The 19,917-nt window shown below is 43.5% G+C and overlaps 1 protein-coding gene across 2 annotated transcripts in view; it reads right to left on the reverse strand.

Annotated features, from left to right (window-relative positions):
• CDK16 (cyclin dependent kinase 16) overlaps positions 1 to 19,917 on the reverse strand; it is a 202,091-nt gene that overhangs the window by 90,079 nt on the left and 92,095 nt on the right. For both annotated transcript variants that reach the window (XM_069209660.1, XM_069209662.1), the window contains exons 4-7: positions 10,451 to 10,584; positions 5,988 to 6,113; positions 5,232 to 5,288; positions 836 to 950 (exon numbers count right to left, since the gene is read on the reverse strand). In XM_069209660.1, the coding sequence (XP_069065761.1) occupies positions 836 to 950; positions 5,232 to 5,288; positions 5,988 to 6,113; positions 10,451 to 10,584 (432 nt within the window). The remainder of the gene's footprint in view (positions 1 to 835; positions 951 to 5,231; positions 5,289 to 5,987; positions 6,114 to 10,450; positions 10,585 to 19,917) is intronic.

A 19,917-nucleotide genomic window follows, 5' to 3' on the forward strand; every position in this document is an offset into this window, starting at 1 on the left:
CCCAACAAAGAGAGAGGGGTTCAATCACTGCAACCTCAGTGTTTCCTCTGGCCCAATGATATAAAGTGTACCAATACCTTGCACTGTCAACTCCTAAATAAAGGTTACTTATATCGCAGCAGCTTGGTCCTCCCTATATGATGTAGAGATGGCCTTGTGCACCAGGACTAGTCGCCTGTGCTGTTTGGGTTACCGAGTCCTACAGTGGTTTACAGTTCAGATGTCAGGCCCTCAACTGACCAACGCACATACAGAAGCCAACAATCCCCAGGTCGGTCTGTCCCATCTCTGATCCAGGGATATACCGAGTATAATTTCCTAAGACTATCAATGCTATCCCTGAATTATTAGTATGAAGTAGGCATCTGTTGCTAGCCATATCAGCCCCTTCCCTGACCAATGAATACACAGGGCATCAGTGCCGTCCCTGAACCTGGGTATAGAGAGGGAATATGTCCCCAACATACCAGCTCTGTCCATGATCGACTGGCATACAGTAAGCACCAAGCTCATAAGTCTCAACCCCATTCTTGATATGCAGGAGTATGCAATCCTAGGTAAAAAGGGACACAGGACTGCAGAACCTTAGGGCCCTCTCCGGTTATGTACTGGGGTTCTCAGTCCATCCCCCTAGACAGAAAATATATTCTCAAGCCCCTCAGCAATGAGGAGCCCCCTTGAAACTTAGGGATATGCAGTGTAGGCCCCCTGCACTGTCTTAACTCTGGTATTTCAAAGATAGGAATGCAGGACTGTTCTTCTCCTCCCACAACTTCTTAAGAGTTTCAGTCTCTGGTAACAGCACCCTCAGATTAGGTCTTAAGTCTGCACGTACCTTCCCGTATGGCAGTGCACGGTGCTCCTTCCTCATGTTCGAGCCTGATTTCCTTCAGTGCCACCAGGTTTTCAGTTAGTTTGCTCTTCCCCTTGTAAACTGTTGCATATGTTCCCTGTGTATGAGACAGAGAAGTAATGCACCAATCAGCTTCCGTCTTTCATTGTAATGATGATTTTACAGCATGGTGTTCTTCACAGGACAATTCTTGCATGTTTACATCTTTTGCTTTCTTGCATCTTATATCTTTTTTGCATACATCAGAAGCTGCAAGGTCGTCTTCCTACCTACACACACAGCATAGGAAAAAGAGTAACCACTTATACAAAACAATTCCAGAGTATCATCCATTTGGAAACTGCGCAAGGTTCTTAAAAACTGCCCTCACTCACTAGTCTTGGCATGTTTCAATATTGGGCTTACCACAACATCCCGCGTTAGCCAACGTCAGGGATGGAGCATAGGGTATGGGGTAAGACCAAGCAAAACAAACAGCATACTCTGCAGAACACAAACAGAGTGGATAAACTATCTCATGGGGGTATCCTACATAAACTTTACTTATGGACTCCATGAACAGGATAAAAAATTATATCACGGTGATGAAATGGGGAAATTAGTATCCCTTCATCCCTGTCATCCGCTCACTTGTCGACCTTCCTCGGGACTTGAGAGCCTCCTTTTTAATACCCTGTGCCTAAAATCGTAAATTTGGGAATTGGGATGTAGTAACCTTGATAGTCCCTTAACAATAAACACACATGGAAATACAGAGTTTCACTTTTGAATCCTCTAAAATTGGAGTGCCATTGGAAGCACCTCCCTATAGTCACAGTCTTCAAGGGACCGGCATCACCGCCCCGTACCACTCGTGGCTCCAGCCTCCTACCAAACCACCAGTGGGTCCCTAGTGTCCTAGGGAGGACTCATCAGACCTACTTCCACATTCTCTGCATCCGCATCCCCAAACACATACAGGACACAATTGCTTCAGCAGAACAGAAGAACACAATTTAATTCTAATTTTTCTGACAGTTCACAGGCCCTTCAAAGGTTAGCTCATGTTACCTACAAAAATTAGCGCCTGCAACACACCCAAAAGTAATCTCAGATATTGTTGCACAATGGCAACCTGCCGATTTTCTGAAGCAGACAAAAAACAGGTATAGGCCTTCAGGGAACAGGGTCTGTAGCAACAACCAACCTAGTCTTAAGAATACTAGATCTCAAAGGTAGGTTCCTCGTGCAAGCTTTTGCCAGCATGCACGTCAGCAACATTAGAAGCAATCTCATGTAAGCCTAATGGGGTGGTCTTCTCATCCTCTGCTGTTGGACTTGTCGTGACCCGAAGAAATGTTTAGGCTTTGTAACCATATGTGCTACCTACTACTCCAAACTTAACCTGTGACAAGTTCAGCACCACAATCGTCTTTAACACTATGTTCAAAAGTGGACGGAGTGCTAGCTCCACTGCTTTAGAAAACAAAACCAACCAAAATAAAAATAGCCTTTTTGTGTACTGAAGAATCTCTCTGAACAGTCCGCCATGCTGGGAAAAAGAACCCCGAAACGATCAAGATGTGAGCATTGGTCAGATTCCATGTCAAGCTGCCCCCATTTAAGAACATAATAATCAAAACTTCCTCAGTTGAATTATATCAAAACATGTTATCTTTTATTCTACATAACAATACGCAATTTTTCACCAAAAAAACTTCTCTTCATTGAAGCATAAATTCATCAGTGAAGCTTAAATTTACAGAATTGTATTTAATAAAATCAGTTTATTGTAGTTTTTAAATGTTTATGTCCCTACATTTCTGATTCTTTACACAGACAGACGTCATAAAAGAATATCCATGAGATGCAAGAAAAAAGGCTCTTTGCTAGATTCTCTGTCACTCGCAAAACACAGTCATCATGTGTTTCGAAGTGAGAAACCGCTCTTTCAGGGAGCAATGATTATTTGCAGGGAAATACATAATATAGTGTCTGTAGTTAGTGACAATTTCAGACACACAGATGGTATTATTACGCTGACTACCCATATTTTTCTGACTACCCATATTTCACCTAAAGGTATAGGTTCAAGTACACTCAGTCGAGTGGGTGTGCCTTGGCGATTTCGCAAACATACTGTCGACTTTCTTGATGTCAATAATTACAAGACAGATCAATTTGATGACAGACTAGATACTCTTCAGTCTAAAAGACCTACTGTATATCATGCCAATATTTGAGAGTTCTTAAAACTTAGATACCTTTGGATGAAGTACGAATAGTCCAAGCCACCAGTTAGCAAATTTTGATCAATAGAACACAATTCCACCTGATCTCTTATGGACCAGTAGCCAACGGGTAACAGTGATTACACAAGCTAAAGTAAACCATGAATTAAAGGACTGTAACACTGGGGCCACTGCTTCTGATGGAAAAGCAACAAACGGCTAGACCTGACCACAATCCTTTTGTACAACCGTAATAGAAACAAAGTATTTTGTTGCAAAAAGAGTATGCCGTGAACATCTAACTGGTAAGAAACAAGTTACGAAATAAAATCCTACGATGGTGGTCATGCCCAGTGGCTACACAGGCTTCGCCTATGGTAGAAGCCAATTCTTTATATTTTTAAAGGAATATTTTCAGAATAAACCACAAGATGGAGGAATAATGAACAGAATGCAAATCTATAAAAAGGCTCTGCTGTAAAACTGCTAAGAAACTGACAGATGTGAAAAATTCAAAACAACTTCAGGCGATAAAGCGGGAGGAGGTGTAATAACAGCAAGAAAAACACTTGTACTTAAATTTAGAAGACCGAGCAGGCAATTGACTAACTGCACAGAACTAGAAATGAAAACACTTTCTACCAAAGAAGCTTAATATTTTATCTCATACCTAGCTCCAAAAAAATAGCACAGCATTTTAAAGTGCACTTTTACTATAGCACGGTCCTCTCAAACTTTAGGTGCTGGTCACAGGACTGCTCAGTGTGTAGGGTCAAGCCAACACCGTGTTATAAATTTCAAGAGGTGGAACATACAACGTGGATAGTACTGGACAATGCAGAGAATAGCTTAGTTTTTTAATTACAAGTGTACACACTTTTAAATAATTTATAGCATATGCAAATTAGATTACACATGTTTATAGCTTCAGGCATAGGCAGATGAAGAGATCTACCCTTAATCACAAAACTGTGTGTTCAAGTTCAAATCGTACAACTTGAGTGAATTTAGGACATATCCACGCTGCCGCTGTAGTGTAGGAATTGTACAGCAGTATAATGTGTTCTGGAATCATTGTTCAGGCCACAAACCATTAAGAGAAGGAGTGCCACCCTCTTTAAGAGAGTCAGTCAATTCTGGGGGAATGTACCATAAGCGAAGCCAGGAAAGATCAGTCTTAAGCCAATACCGTAAGATGAAGATCATGCTTGTATCGATACCACACTCAATGTTCATATGTAAAAGGTCCATGCTTCATCTGCATCTTCATGCAACAATGAGGTGAAAGAACAGGGAAAAAAATGGCTGACTTCGAACTTGTAAATTAAGTCAGAAAGACCTCATACCTAGGGTTAATGTCAATGTGCTATTAAATGTGTGGGAAAGATGGGTCAGCCTTGGACCAGGTGAATGCCAATGCACCATTATATGTGTTGGGGAGAAAAGAGTCATTCCCACAGCAGAGTGAATGCCAATGTACGATTTTATTAAAAAAAAAAATGGGGGAAGGGTGAGGGAAGGGCCCGATGGAAGTCTCGAAACTGTTTGAATTTCAATGTACTATTATAGCCTTATGTTCCACTGCCGAGAGGTATATCAGTTCTTAAAGGCTCTGAACCCGAGTTATAGAAGCCTGAGCCACTGGCAAGAGCATATAACAAGGTACAGGACCTTTAACAACCACCAGAATCTGGGGCAGAAGGGCGAGGAGGCTATTTGAATATTTTACCCAGTAAGGGCAGAATTTTCTAAATTAAAAAGGGCGACACACAAAAACATACATCCTAATTTTGAAGCAGAAGGTCTGGAGAAGCCATTAAAAGTCTGGAATTACTCCATGGTCTTCAATGGAGCTCCCAACATTCTGATGTTCTAAGATGTATGTGAGAGGCCTGGGCCAGCCTCACACCAGAGTGAATGCCCAATACTTTGGAACACTGGCATAGGCTTCCTCTTACACGGACTGATGAGATGGTAGACCTCACATCAAATGATTCCTTGCGCCCTGATGCTGTATTTGAAGCTCCTAGTATCTATCTTCTCTCCTCTTGCCATCAGCACCCTATGTAGCTGCCTGGCATTGCTTAAAGTACCAACACACATGCAGCCACCCTTGTTAATACTCTCATGAGGTGCTTATACTTGACGATATTAGTGGGAAAACATACCTCTCCCAACTTGTCCAGCTTGACATACGTCTCCAGTTTACCGAAACCAATCTCTGACTGCAAAAGAGAAAAATAAATAACATAGATACACCTAAAACGAAAAACAGCCTCTAGACTCAAAAGGTTTTGTTATGTAGGTACTAGTTCTTCTATGCGAGGGTCTCCTTGAGCGCGTTTCAAATCTTACTGCCTGATCACCTTCTAAAGAGTTTTCTAAGGCTATCTGTTGGAACGTTGCACTCATTTTCAACTCTACGCCTTACAAACATAACCTGCCATAATGCAAGTCAAAGGGCAATAATGGGATCTCCAAATCTGCCTCAAATCTACAACCCTTTTTGCTCTTCTGTGCTGGGCAGTGCAACAGTCCTCACCTGGATAATCACACGCCCAGACCTCTGGTTTAACATTCACCCTAGTATCGCTCTACATATTACTAAGTTAAAAAATAAAAGGAGTAAAAAAAGTCAGAAAAGGGGAATAATTCTCTACATCTCATTATAAGATTTGATCTTAGGAAATTTTAATATAGCGACATTTTCTACAACAAACAAGACTCAGTCACTGTGCTATGATATGAGGCTTTAAGAGGGTGGCAAAAAGAACAAACATGCAAACACTGCAACTACTGAGTAGAAAGATTCTCCAGTAAAATCCCATGACATTTCTACAACTGTAGGAACCACCAAATCCATCCACATATAGCCAAAGAAATGTATTGTCGTCCCTTACAGGAGATGCATAAGTGACACTGACCAGAGAGACGCGTCGAAGCCGACGGCTGAGAGGCTTATCAAAGGGTGGGCTGCTCAGGGCAAGCTTTTCTAGGTAGCCTTCAGGCAGACGGATGTCAGCGGGCAGCGAAAGGCGTTTGTTGACGTCCTGCCAAGAAAGGAGAAAGAAGCTGAAAAGCAAAGACTGCGATCATACTGCCTTACAACAACAGAAGAGACAATGAGAGGCGTTGGTTGGGGGTCCTGGACTATCACAAGTTCCAACAAGGGTTGCATCAAGTGACACTACCCAGAGTGTACCCAGAGGCAGCCTGTTCAGATGATAACATGGTGTTAGTTGATTGAATCATCCAAGAGCACCAGGAAGTTATGATCAAGTTCTTCTAGGACACAGGAAAGATAATTATAGGAAGGGATGTTAGATACTCTCCATGCACCAGAAGATCAGTGTCTGCAACAGACTGGATGTAAGGAGGGTATATGTGATGCTTACAATGATTACATGAGGAGGTTAAAGTCTTGCATCCCTGAATGTACTTAGATAATAAATCCTACATGTGATAGCACTGTTAATTCTTGCATGCTTGGAAGGAAATAATATTGCACTGAAACAGGTTGAGACTATACATTTTGCTATTGGCCGGCAAGTTGGGTCTTTTCCCAAAGTTGTTGTGAGCTCCTGAGACAGGTATTTCTCCGCCGCCTTCTGCTCTTAATTGGAAATTCATCACAACGTCCGAAAGAGAAGAGAGCATTGTGGTTTTGAAGTGTCACACTAGTTAATTGCTAATTGGGGCACCTTTACTGGTTTACATTTTACTATGCATTTAGGTAAGTTATCCGCTCACAAGTTGGGCCTGCCGATTTTGAGTTTAGCCCAATAACTGGCACAGATGTAGGGACCCTGACTGACTTGGCTCACTGCCCTGGCTCCTCGCATGCGGCTACCCAACAGTGTTGTCCTACTGTGTGTCTCCACACAGGTGCTCCTTCCCTTTCTCGGACACTGACCCCTTTTTAACCTCTCCTTCCAAGGCATCCAACCAGCCTCAGCCCGACAACTTCAGTCTGCTTCCAGGAGGAGGACTCCTTCCTCCGTATAGAAGCCGCCTGAGGACACAGAGAGCTTGCCTGCTTGCCAGTCTAACAACACCAGCAACAAGCAAGAATCCAGGCACTGAGAGCAGAGCTGCAAATATGCCAATAGACCCGATTCAGGCAGGAGACTCATGATTTTCTAAGCTAAAAATTGCTTTATTTTCACTGTCTCTCCCCCTCAAGTTGCATCTCTTTCAACAGAAGTCAGTGGGAGAAATACAACCTACAGATTTTTTATTTTTTTTAATCTCCCACTTTCCTCTTCTAAAATGTTGGCAAGTACAGAGCTGGCCTATGAGAGAGCTGAGCAGTCAGTGACAGCTCTGCAAGAGTGACCACTCATGACCACGGGTCACTGTCTACTGTGTATCGGATACGCATACGCATTGTTGCTGTGCCGCACAGCTCGATTCTTTGCAACGGAGCCTTTGGGAGGCAACCAAAATTGGAGCTGTACTTGAGACTCGCATTTGTGACTCCTCTAGTAGTTGTTTCTGTTGAAGGCTATCAGAGCATCGGTGCTATACTGAGGAGACCCGTGGGTTAGTTCCCTTTGGGTCGAAAAGTCAACAACTCACTACAGGTGTATCCGGTCAACTAACCACCAATTTGCTGATATACTCTTGCTAATGCTGAACCCTAATGTGGGTATCTTGTGTTGTTTGGAGACACACCGACCCCCAGGACATATTGTTTGGGGTCATGGACAACAAGTTTTCATACTTATTTTGTCCTTGGGACAATAGGCCCAACCTCCTGTAACACAAACCCTTAGGCTGCCAGTTTACAGGGAAGGGAACTGCATGCAGTTTATGTAATATTTATGTCCATGTTATTGCTGTTCGTGCTTGTATCTATGGCTCATTAATGCAAAGCCTTTATTATAGGGTGAGCGCTCTAAATAAACGTTTTAAGGTCACGGTGCACTACTGACAGTAAAAAAAAAATAAAAAAAGTGTACACACGTTTGAAAAGTTGAACAAGAAGAGCCTAGGCATAATGCTCCCAGATTGCTCTCTGATTAGATGCAAATGTCTGCAGAAGCTTGTAAGCAAGATTGAGGATTCTTTGCTTTCACAATAAAATGTTGGGGAAAAAATGCAAGTAGGAAAAAAACATTTTGCTAAATTACTGTGAACTTTCAGGTACTGTTTCTTTGAAGCATCATTTAGTAAAAAGTGTTGATGCATGCTAGTATTTCAAAATATATTCATAATAGAAAACCAGTGTAACCATTTTCAACAAGATTATGGGAAACATGAAAATAAACAAACACCAGTAAAGCCAACCGAACAGACATTGGTTGTCAGTCTTTTTGTTTCTTCAGTGCATGTCTTGTTTTGACATGGCTTTTGTAACACTTTATTGTTTTTTTTTAAAACAAATCATTTTATTTAACAGTTGCTCAGTGCACAAATATTGGTACAATCTTGGACGAATAACTTGAAATGTTTTGAAGAAAAAGGTACAATATCATTACAATAGCATACACAATATGGGTTGCATATTTACATTTTTGATCCAGAACAAGTACCATCTACATTAGGCACACTCCCAGTCCTCAAAAGCTCCGCCAGTGACCATTCATGTTTCCCTTTAAGCGCTCCAATGGTTCCATACTTTCACATATTTTCACAGACAGCTTCGACTTTGATATATCACCTGCTCCACTCACTGGCACCAGTCTAAATCATTCTCCCAGTTTTGGACACTTGGGGGTCTGTCCACTCCCCAAGCCTTCGCAATGTCCTCTTAGTCACCCCGGCTGCTAACATAGACCAGATCAACCAATATCTGGGACACACTTCATCTCCTATCCTGTGTAGTACATACCACCTGGCATCCAGTGGTACAGTGAAACCAGTGACTTGTGCTATAATTTGCACCACCCTCTTCCAGTACTGCTGAATTATGGGGCATTCCCACAGGATATGGAAAAAGGACCACACCATACCACAATCTCTAGTGCACAGATCTGAGCTGTATCGCCCAAGAAAAATTATTGTTGTGGGAGCTGTCAGGCCCTCACCACTGTAACAAGCACTGGCAAAAAAGCAAAAAAAACGTATATGTATATAGTATATGTCTTTTCATTAGTGCCTTTCATGATTCATAAAATTTTACAGAAGTCGGCCAGGAAATTGTTCTTCTAAAAAGTATTTGTGAACTTTATTTTAGCATGAGCAAATATGCATGTGTAGATTTGTCCATGCAAAAATCTATTGGGTGCTTGCAAGTTCACATTCCCTCTGACCACTTTTCCCAACCCTGGAAGAACGTCTACTTCTGCCCTAATCAGGAATACATTTTCAACCTTTAATAGTATGGGAAAAGATTAGAGAAATCCTTAAAACCTGCAAGTTAGTAGGTTTGCAGACTCAAAGGCATCCAGCCCTGGAACTATTACTTACTGCTTCCTCCAGCCCCAGTATGTAGATCTGCAGAAAGGTGGCAAAAAAAGGAAATTGCTACAGTAGGGCTTGAAATTGCTAGTATTCATGCCATACTATAGTATTATCCCTGGAAAAATCAGAGAGGCTATTATCAGAGTTCTTAATGAGATCTCTGGTATAATTTGTCACCGCACTACTTGGCACCAACGGGACAAGTACATTTTTTTACAGTACAAGTATATTTAAGAAGAAACCTGTCCCATGGACAAATAGATATTCTATTAAATTCCAAAACCCTGCACTGGCAGTATACATTTTAGCCTAGTATTTCAGTATTTCATTTTTTAATATAAGTATCAGGTACCAGTGGTGTGGTAGATCTTTTGAAAGAATGGCACTAAAGGGACTGCTGTTTATTTCTCTTACTAAGTTGACCCGGGTTCCTTACTGGGTGTATAGATATGTCCTTGTGTTGAATATGCACCCAAAGCCATGAGCAGGCTTGCCTGGCAAGAGCTGGGCTCATCCTGCCCACAATCATCTCAGCATGGTATACAGTCTGCAGCTTGGTGATCTCCAGCACTTCTGATTTGAAAACTGCTCAGGCAGCCTGGCATTTGAGCTTCTGTTACCACCCATGAGTACAGCAGACCTCATGAGTGCAACGGGGGCAGTGTTACAGTACGGTTGCTTTAGAAAGGCACAATTTATTTTATTCTATTTCAGGGGTTTTGAACCAGTTTCAAGATCTTTTTAGAGCTTCTCCTTGCGCAAAAGGGTGTATTTTCTGATATTTGCCTTTTTTCACACATCTCCTTTTCTTGGGCTTACCCCTGAGCAAGTGTCACTTCAAGTGTCATACATTCAGTCACTAATTGTCACTCATAAGCACACTGAAACCACGGAAGTGTCACACGTAATCAATCTGAAAACTAGGGCACTAAGGAGCCTGAACCACTTCCTACAAGGAATGCAAGTGGATTTTTTTTTTTACCTCATTGGAGATCTTCCTTGCTGGATTGTGGCGCATCCGGACGCGCACGGGGGACTGTACTTCGTCCGATGACGTTCCAGAAGCCTGGTCGCTCTCACCATCGGAACCGATCTTCAGGTCCTCATGGACTATCTCTGTGGCCCAGTAGAAGAGAGGGAGCCAAAGCCGTAGAGTCGAACCACAGAAGGAGAGGGCCAAGATGGGGAGGGGCAAGGGGACAGAGGAAGACAGACGGAAAACAGAGCGAGAGGGGTACCAAAAGCGTGGGGGCGGGGTGAGAGGCGGCAGAAGGGAGAGAGACCAGAAAGAGCAGGTGAGCCAGAAGCAGAGAGGGGGAAACAGAGTGTTAGGATGGCAGGGGGGATGTGAATAAAGAGAGAAAAGAATGAGAGGGATAGAACAGAAATAATAAAGAAACAATGGAGAAATAAGACCAATGAAAACAGAGAAAGCAGAACATAAGAGGAAACAAATAGTGATCAAAATAAAAAATGGATAAAACCAAGGGAAATGTAATAAAAGGCAGAGGAAGCAAAGAAATTATGACACAAGGTTGGGAAAACAGGAGTTGGATGAGACAAAGGAGAGAAAGAAGAAAATTAAAATATCAAAACGGAACCCATTTCAGGTTGTGCCCTAGGCCGGAGATTCAAAGCGGTCACTTTTCAGGATGTTCCCACAGCTGTAGGAACTGAATAAACTGCAAAGAGGAAACACATCTGCTCTCAGAAATTCCCACACGTTTGTAAATTTTGAAACATCCCCAGGCTCTGTGGAAGCGTGGCACCCCCTTCCCCCCCCCCCCAACTTAAAAGATGAGCAAAAAAGTGTGTGAATCTCCTGAGCTGATGGCCTCTTTATGTTTAAGCTAAAATGAAAATGTCACTTACCCAGTGTACATCTGTTCGTGGCATCAGTCGCAGTAGATTCGCATGTTCTGCAATAGCTCGCCATCTGGTGTTGGGCCGGAGTGTTACAAGTTGTTTTTCTTCGAAGAAGTCTTTCGAGTCACGGGACCGAGTGACTCCTCCTTTTGTCTCCATTGCGCATGGGCGTCGACTCCATCTTCGATTGTTTTTCCCCGCAGAGGGTGAGGTAGGAGTTGAATTGTAGTAATAGTGCCCATGCAATGGAGTGACTAAGTATGCACCTATTTAAGGTTGAGATGATACATATATAAATAATTGAAGGTAACTTCCAAACTGCTACAGGCTCCAGGGGAGGCGGGTGGGCACATGCGAATCTACTGCGACTGATGCCACGAACAGATGTACACTGGGTAAGTGACATTTTCAGTTCGATGGCATCTGTCGCTGTAGATACGCATGTTCTGCATAGACTAGTAAGCAGTTATTTCCCCAAAAGCGGTGGATCAGCCTGTAGGAGTGGAAGTAGTCTGAAATAATGTTCTTAATACGGCTTGACCTACTGTGGCTTGTTGTGCGGATAACACGTCTACACAGTAGTGCTTGGTGAATGTGTGAGGCGTAGACCATGTGGCTGCCTTACATATTTCTTGCATTGGGATGTTTCCTAGAAAGGCCATGGTAGCACCTTTCTTTCTGGTTGAGTGTGCCCTTGGTGTAATGGGCAGCTGTCGTTTAGCTTTAAGGTAGCAGATTTGGATGCATTTAACTATCCATCTGGCTATACCTTGTTTTGAAATTGGGTTTCCTGCATGAGGTTTTTGAAATGCAATAAAGAGTTGTTTAGTCTTTCTGATGTTTTTTGTTCTGTCAATGTAATACATCAATGCTCTTTTGACATCTAATGTATGTAGTGCCCTTTCAGCTACGGTATCTGGCTGTGGAAAGAACACTGGAAGTTCCACTGTTTGATTTAGATGGAACGGTGAAATAACCTTTGGCAAAAATTTAGGATTGGTCCTTAGGACGACTTTATTTTTGTGTAGTTGTATAAAAGGTTCCTGTATAGTAAACGCCTGAATCTCGCTTACTCTTCTCAGGGAAGTAATGGCGATGAGAAATGCCACCTTCCAGGTTAGGAACTGTATGTCGCAGGAGTGCATGGGTTCAAAAGGTGGACCCATAAGTCTAGTTAGGACAACATTTAGGTTCCATGAAGGAACAGGTGGTGTTCTTGGTGGTATAATTCTCCTAAGGCCCTCCATGAATGCTTTAATGACTGGTATTTTATATAGGGAAGTTGAATAGGTAGTCTGCAGGTATGCAGATATTGCTGCAAGGTGAATCTTAATGGAAGAGAAAGCTAGGTTAGATTTTTGTAAGTGAAGCAAGTAACCCACTACATGTTCTGGAGTTGTGTGTAATGGTTGTATTTGATTAATATGGCAGTAGCAAACAAACCTCTTCCATTTACTTGCATAGCAGTGCCTGGTGGATGGCCTTCTTGCTTGTTTTATGACTTCCATACATTCTTGGGTAAGTTGTAAGTGCCCGAATTCTAGGATTTCAGGAGCCAGATTGCTAGATTCAGCGATGCTGGATCTGGGTGTCTGATCTTTTGGTTGTGCTGTGTCAACAGATCTGGCCTGTTGGGCAATTTGATGCAGGGTACCACTGATAGGTCTAGCAGCGTTGTGTACCAGGGTTGCCTTGCCCAAGTTGGTGCTATCAATATGAGTTTGAGTTTGCTTTGACTGAGTTTGTTTACCAGGTAAGGAAGGAGAGGGAGAGGAGGAAAAGCGTAAGCAAATATCCCTGACCAGTTCATCCATAGGGCATTGCCTTGGGATTGTTTGTGTGGGTACCTGGATGCGAAGTTTTGGCATTTTGCGTTCTCCCTTGTCGCAAACAAGTCTATCTGAGGTGTTCCCCAGAGTTGGAAATAAGTGTTCAGAATTTGGGGGTGAATTTCCCATTCGTGGACCTGTTGGTGATCTCGAGAGAGATTGTCTGCGAGTTGATTTTGTATCCCTGGTATAAACTGTGCAATTAGGCGAATTTGGTTGTGAATTGCCCAATGCCAAATTTTTTGTGCTAGCAGGCTTAACTGCGTGGAGTGCGTCCCTCCCTGCTTGTTTAGATAATACATTGTTGTCATGTTGTCTGTTTTGACGAGAATGTATTTGTGAACTATTATTGGTTGGAAAGCTTTTAGTGCTTGAAAAACTGCTAGAAGTTCTAGGTGATTGATATGCAGTTTTGTTTGATGTACGTTCCATTGTCCTTGTATGCTGTGTTGATCGAGGTGTGCTCCCCACCCTGTCATGGAAGCATCTGTTGTTATTACGTATTGTGGCACTGGGTCTTGGAAAGGCCGCCCCTTGTTTAAATTTATGTTGTTCCACCACAGAAGCGAGAGGTAAGTTTGGCGGTCTATTAACACCAGATCTAGAAGGTGACCCTGTGCTTGAGACCACTGTGATGCTAGGCACTGTTGTAAGGGCCTCATGTGCAGTCTTGCGTTTGGGACAATGGCTATGCATGATGACATCATGCCTAGGAGTTGTAATACCATCTTTGCCTGTATTTTTTGTGTTGGATACATGCGTTGTATGATGGTGTTGAAATTTTGAATTCTTTGTGGACTTGGAGTGGCTACTCCCTTTGATGTGTCTATTATGGCTCCCAGGTATTGTTGTACCTTGCGTGGCAGAATTTTGGATTTTGTGAAATTGACGGTGAACCCGAGTTTGAAGAGGGTTTGTATGATCTGATTTGTGTGATTTGAGCACTGTATGAACGAATGGGCCTTGATTAGCCAGTCGTCCAAATATGGGAACACATGTATTTGCTGCCTTCTTATGTGTGCAGCGACTACCGCTAGACATTTGGTAAAGACTCTTGGTGCGGTTGTTAATCCGAAAGGCAGTACCTTGAATTGGTAATGTATTCCTTTGAATATAAACCTTAGGTATTTCCTGTGCGATGGGTGTATTGGTATATGGAAATAAGCATCCTTGAGGTCTAAAGTTGCCATGTAGTCGTGTAGTTTTAGCAATGGCAATACTTCTTGTAGTGTGACCATGTGGAAGTGGTCTGATTTGATGAAAGTGTTCACTACTCTGAGGTCTAGGATTGGTCTCAGCGTTTTGTCCTTCTTTGGTATCAGAAAGTACAGTGAGTAAACTCCTGTGTTTATTTGTGTGTTTGGCACTAATTCGATTGCATTCTTTTGCAATAGTGCCTGCACTTCTATCTCCAGGAGATTGGAATGGTGTGTTGTTAAATTTTGTGCTTTTGGTGGTATGTTTGGAGGGAATTGTAGAAATTCTATGCAATAACCATGTTGGATAATTGCTAGAACCCAAGTGTCTGTAGTGATTTCCTCCCATGCTTTGTAATAATGACCTATTCTTCCCCCTACTGGTGTTGTGTGGAGGGGGTGAGTGACATGTGAGTCATTGTTTAGTAGTAGGGGTTTTGGGGCTTTGAAATCTCCCTCTATTTCTAGGGAATTGCCCTCCTCTATATTGTCCCCGAAAACCTCCTCTATACTGTCCCTGGTAAGTGGACGGTGTTGCTTGTGAGGTGCTGGCTTGTGTGCTTTGACCCCGAAACCCCCCTCGAAAGGGCGTTTTACGGAATGTGCTGTAATTCCCTCTGCTCTGCGGGGAGTAGAGTGCGCCCATGGCTTTGGCAGTGTCCGTATCTTTTTTGAGTTTCTCAATCGCTGTGTCCACTTCTGGACCGAACAGTTCTTTTTCATTAAAAGGCATATTGAGAACTGCTTGTTGAATCTCTGGTTTAAATCCAGACGTTCGGAGCCATGCATGCCGTCTGATAGTTACAGATGTATTAATTGTCCGTGCAGCTGTATCTGCAGCGTCCATGGAGGAACGTATCTGGTTGTTGGAGATGGTCTGTCCCTCCTCAACCACTTGTTTCGCCCTATTTTGGAAGTCCTTGGGCAGATGTTCAATGAGATGTTGCATCTCGTCCCAGTGGGCTCTGTCATAGCGCGCAAGTAGTGCCTGGGAGTTCGCGATGCGCCACTGGTTTGCAGCTTGTGCTGCGACTCTTTTACCAGCTGCATCGAACTTGCGGCTTTCTTTATCTGGGGGTGGTGCATCTCCAGATGTGTGAGAGTTGGCCCTTTTCCTAGCTGCTCCTACAACAACAGAGTCTGGTGGCAGCTGTGTAGTGATGAAAGCCGGGTCCGTAGGAGGCGGCTTATACTTCTTTTCCACCCTTGGTGTGATTGCCCTACTTTTGACCGGCTCCTTAAATATGTCTTTTGCGTGCCGGAGCATACCAGGGAGCATAGGCAGGCTTTGGTAGGAGCTGTGGGTGGAGGAGAGTGTGTTGAACAAGAAATCATCCTCGACCTGTTCTGAGTGGAGGCTTACGTTATGAAATTGTGCTGCTCTAGCCACCACCTGAGAGTACGCGGTGCTGTCTTCTGGTGGAGATGGCTTTGTAGGGTAGGCCTCCGGGCTGTTATCTGACACTGGGGCGTCGTATAGGTCCCATGCGTCCTGATCTTGGTCACCCTGGCTCATGGTGGTGTGAGCTGGGGAGTGAGATGGAGTTTGTGCTGGTGAAACGTTAATCACGGGCGGAGGAGAGGGTGGTGGTGTAATTCTTTTAACCACTTTTGGTTGTGGTGCTTGTTCCGTCTGGAACTCCAACCTTCTCTTTCTCCTAATGGGGGGAAGGGTGCTTATTTTTCCTGTCCCCTGCTGAATGAAGATACGCTTTTGCGTATGGTCCACATCAGTTGCTTGTAGCTCTTCCTCAAACCTATGCTTTTGCATTTGGGAGGTTAGCGAGTGCTCTTCTGTATAAGAGCCTGAAGCTGGGTCGCTTGCAGTTTGTTTCGGCGTCGAAACTTTGTCTGCGTGTTTTTTCGGCTCCGAGGTGACTTTTTTCCTTTTCGGGGCCGAAACCTCTCGGCGTCGATCTGTTTCGGTGCCGCTGTCTCGGCGTCGAGCCGTGTCCACACCGGCATCTCGGTGTCGAGGCTTGTCTCCAGCACTTTCTCGGTCCCGAGAAGGCTGCGTGCCGGTGACTCGACCGGAGTCGGACGATCTCGGCACTGTTTTGGCCTTTTTCGGTGCCGACGGTCGGTCACCGAATTTATGGGTGGAGCCATGGCCTGGTGGCAGTGGCGTCCCCTGGGCCTTGTAAATGTTTCTCTGTGTGGTTTTCGACGTCTTACTCACGGTTTGTGTATCGTCGAATCCTTCGGAGTCTGAGTCTTGGATCGAGAAGGTACCTTCCTCTTCCTGTTCCTCGAACTCCCGTTGGGCTGTCGGTGCGGACGCCATCTGAAGTCTTCTGGCTCGACGGTCTCGGAGTGTTTTTCGGGACCGGAACGCACGACAGGCCTCGCAGGTGTCTTCGCTGTGCTCAGGTGACAGGCACAGGTTGCAGACCAAGTGTTGGTCTGTGTAGGGGTATTTATTGTGGCATTTGGGGCAGAAACGAAACGGGGTCCGTTCCATCGGCGTTCTTCAGCACGCGGTCGGGCCGACCAGGCCCCCGACGGAGGATCGAAAAACTACCCCGAAGGGCACCGGAGCTCTTCGATCTTCGATGCGGTGTGAAATCTAAGTACGCCGATCCCGAACGCAACAATCCCGACGAAAATCTTCCGAAATTAGCTAATTTTCCGTTCCGAAACTCGGAGCGACAGGAACACGTCCGAACCCGATGGCGGAAAAAAAACAATCGAAGATGGAGTCGACGCCCATGCGCAATGGAGACAAAAGGAGGAGTCACTCGGTCCCGTGACTCGAAAGACTTCTTCGAAGAAAAACAACTTGTAACACTCCGGCCCAACACCAGATGGCGAGCTATTGCAGAACATGCGTATCTACAGCGACAGATGCCATCGAACATAGGTATTCTAGAGGAGTCCAGGCTCAGATATATAGTAGGGCAAAAACACAAGAGAGATGGGATCCTGACTATAGGCTGCAAGTGGTGTGTGCATGTGCAGGCTGAGGACTCAGACTTCAGTTCCGAACCACCCCAACTTACTATTCTGCACTTATGTGCACAGTGCCACCCACAACCTCTTCCTTATGGACGTATAGGTGAGAGGTACCTCAAAAACGTGGAGATGTGGTTCGTTGTGACCCCTGGACAGAAGGGAGCATTGCCACAGTGTTTTGCCAAAACTTAGAAGGCAGCTCATCCAAACAGCCACTCTGATCAAACTGGGGAGTAATCAGCCATCCAGGAAGTAGTGGCTAACCACATCTTTGACCCCCATCCTGGCCTAAGAAGGATGCCTGCTCATGTCCTTCACCCTAAACACATCACTAGTGGACAGAGTGCAAACTGGGGTGTCAGCATTCCACACCCAGGAATTGGCATGTTACTATGTATTACTATTTACCTGTATGACACCATAGCACAGTGCAGAGAGCGCTGGCCACACAGAGGGTGCCAATTAAAGACCATATACTACTAGACTCTGAATCAGATTAACAAGGAAGTGGGTTTCAGAGCAGCTTACCATAAAGTCCAAGGAAGGAGACTGGTGCACATCATAAACCCCGATGCAATAGAGCTGCCCAATGCACTTGATCAACACACCCCATCACCATAATGAAAAAGCATACACAGGAATATCATAGGTTATCAATACCCAAATCATAACAGGCATTACAGCCAAATCTTTTTCACAGCCATACCTACGTTATCCTCACATGTAGCACATATTATTGACACCCAATCAATTCTCTTGTAGACAAACTACAATAATATACCAATCTTATCAGATTATCTGATCATGGAAGTATTCCTATTAAAACTATGTTCTGCTCAGACATAGCACTTGTAAATGATATACATACTTCTGACATACTTCTTCTAGCCATATCAGAGACGGCACATCACAAGACACCTACACTATCTGTAACTTAAAGAACAAAGTTCTCACTGGTTGTACTGTCGTCTTTATTGTTTTATTAAAGTCAAAGGTTGATATGCCCTTTCTATGCTCCCTTGCCATTGTGTGGGCAAGTTGCCCTTTTTTGATCTCCTTCACTACTGCTATGCTCTGGAATCCCACCACTTGCACAATTCACCTTTTGATTACTTAGAATTCACTATAAGGTAAAGGATATTCTATCCTGGATGCAACTGTGGGGCTGGAAGATGGGTCAATGTGAACAGAATGGCGTATCACTAACACAGAGGACTGCCTTCTATCCATTCCTAAATTGTTCTCTATGATGTGGAAACGTAATAAAGGGAAAAAGGTGACAAGATGAAGGTTGGAAGAATGTCCGTCACTGCAAGCTAAGAGGTTTCCGAGGATTGCATGTGCAAATTGAGCCTTTGCAGTGTAGCTTGTGTATAGTTAGAGATGTATGCAGAAAACATAAGGCAGCCCAAGTGAATGCCCAGAAGATCATATTTATGAAAACATGCCTCTGGAATGAAAATTAAGCAGCTCTGAAAGCGACAAGGCTCCTCTCTGGCAAGGACACTCTTGGAGTTTAAGAGATCTTTCTATATCTAGTTGAAAACAAACGCCTAGGTCAACGACTTTCACATTTAGACTTTCTCTTGTCTAAGCAAACTTTTAGAGCTCTTCTGACTGTCTACACTACAAAGAGTTTCTCCTAAAGTGAAGCACTTCCACTAGGAGGACGTGTTATCACCTGAACAGTGATACTGGACAACAGGAGTGGTAGAAGATCAATATGGTCTGTATCTGAAATTACTGCAAGTATGAGGGCTGTTTCCAGTTTGCGAGTTTAACATCAAAGTTTCAGTGGGTTTAAAGAGTTGTTTTACTGATAGTGTCAAAATAATCTTAAACTCTATGCAAAATGAGTTCCATTTCTTGAAGAAACAGGTTCAGCAGAACATCAGACTGGCATTTCATTGCACTAAAGTAAACAAAAAATAAAAAGTCTTTAGGAAGGTTTCTGTGAGATTGCAAGTCCTGCAACCTTTGCAAAAAAAAGTCTGAATATCCAAAGAGAGGGATATCTGTCTATCTTTCCGCCAAACTGTACATTCTTCAAAGTATTTGTGTCTTCTGAAAATGTTATCTGGCTTGATGAATGGTGTTCTAGCACAATATCAACTTGTACATCTCATCCTGCAAAAATATCAACTTTTGAACATCGGCTACCATGATATAGTGAAGGTTACAGATACATCGGTAACTATAGATATATTGTTCTTAGTTCAACATCCATGTATACTGAAGATATAGATTCTCAAGATGTATCTTAGATATATCTTCAAGGTACATACATATGGAGTAAAGAAAAGTTACTCTATACTTACCAATACATCCCTTCTTTGATACTATTGTGGATGTTGATATTCGGCAGGACAATATTTTGTCGCTGTGATTTGACAAGCAACCTTAGAAATGCTTTCGGATTGCTTATAATGTGGAAGAAAGGCATATTCATTTCATATTGCTGAGAGCAGTAGTTATTTTATTTAAAATAAAATATTAACTTCAAGTCTGCTACCATTTCTTGTACTTCCTGCCAGAAGGACTACATTTAGCCATGAAAATGACTTGTGCTGGTATTGCAACAGGAAAGGCTATATTTGAGCAGATGA

The sequence above is a fragment of the Pleurodeles waltl genome, chromosome 10, assembly GCF_031143425.1.
Source record: "Pleurodeles waltl isolate 20211129_DDA chromosome 10, aPleWal1.hap1.20221129, whole genome shotgun sequence".
Lineage (NCBI taxonomy): Eukaryota > Metazoa > Chordata > Amphibia > Caudata > Salamandridae > Pleurodeles > Pleurodeles waltl.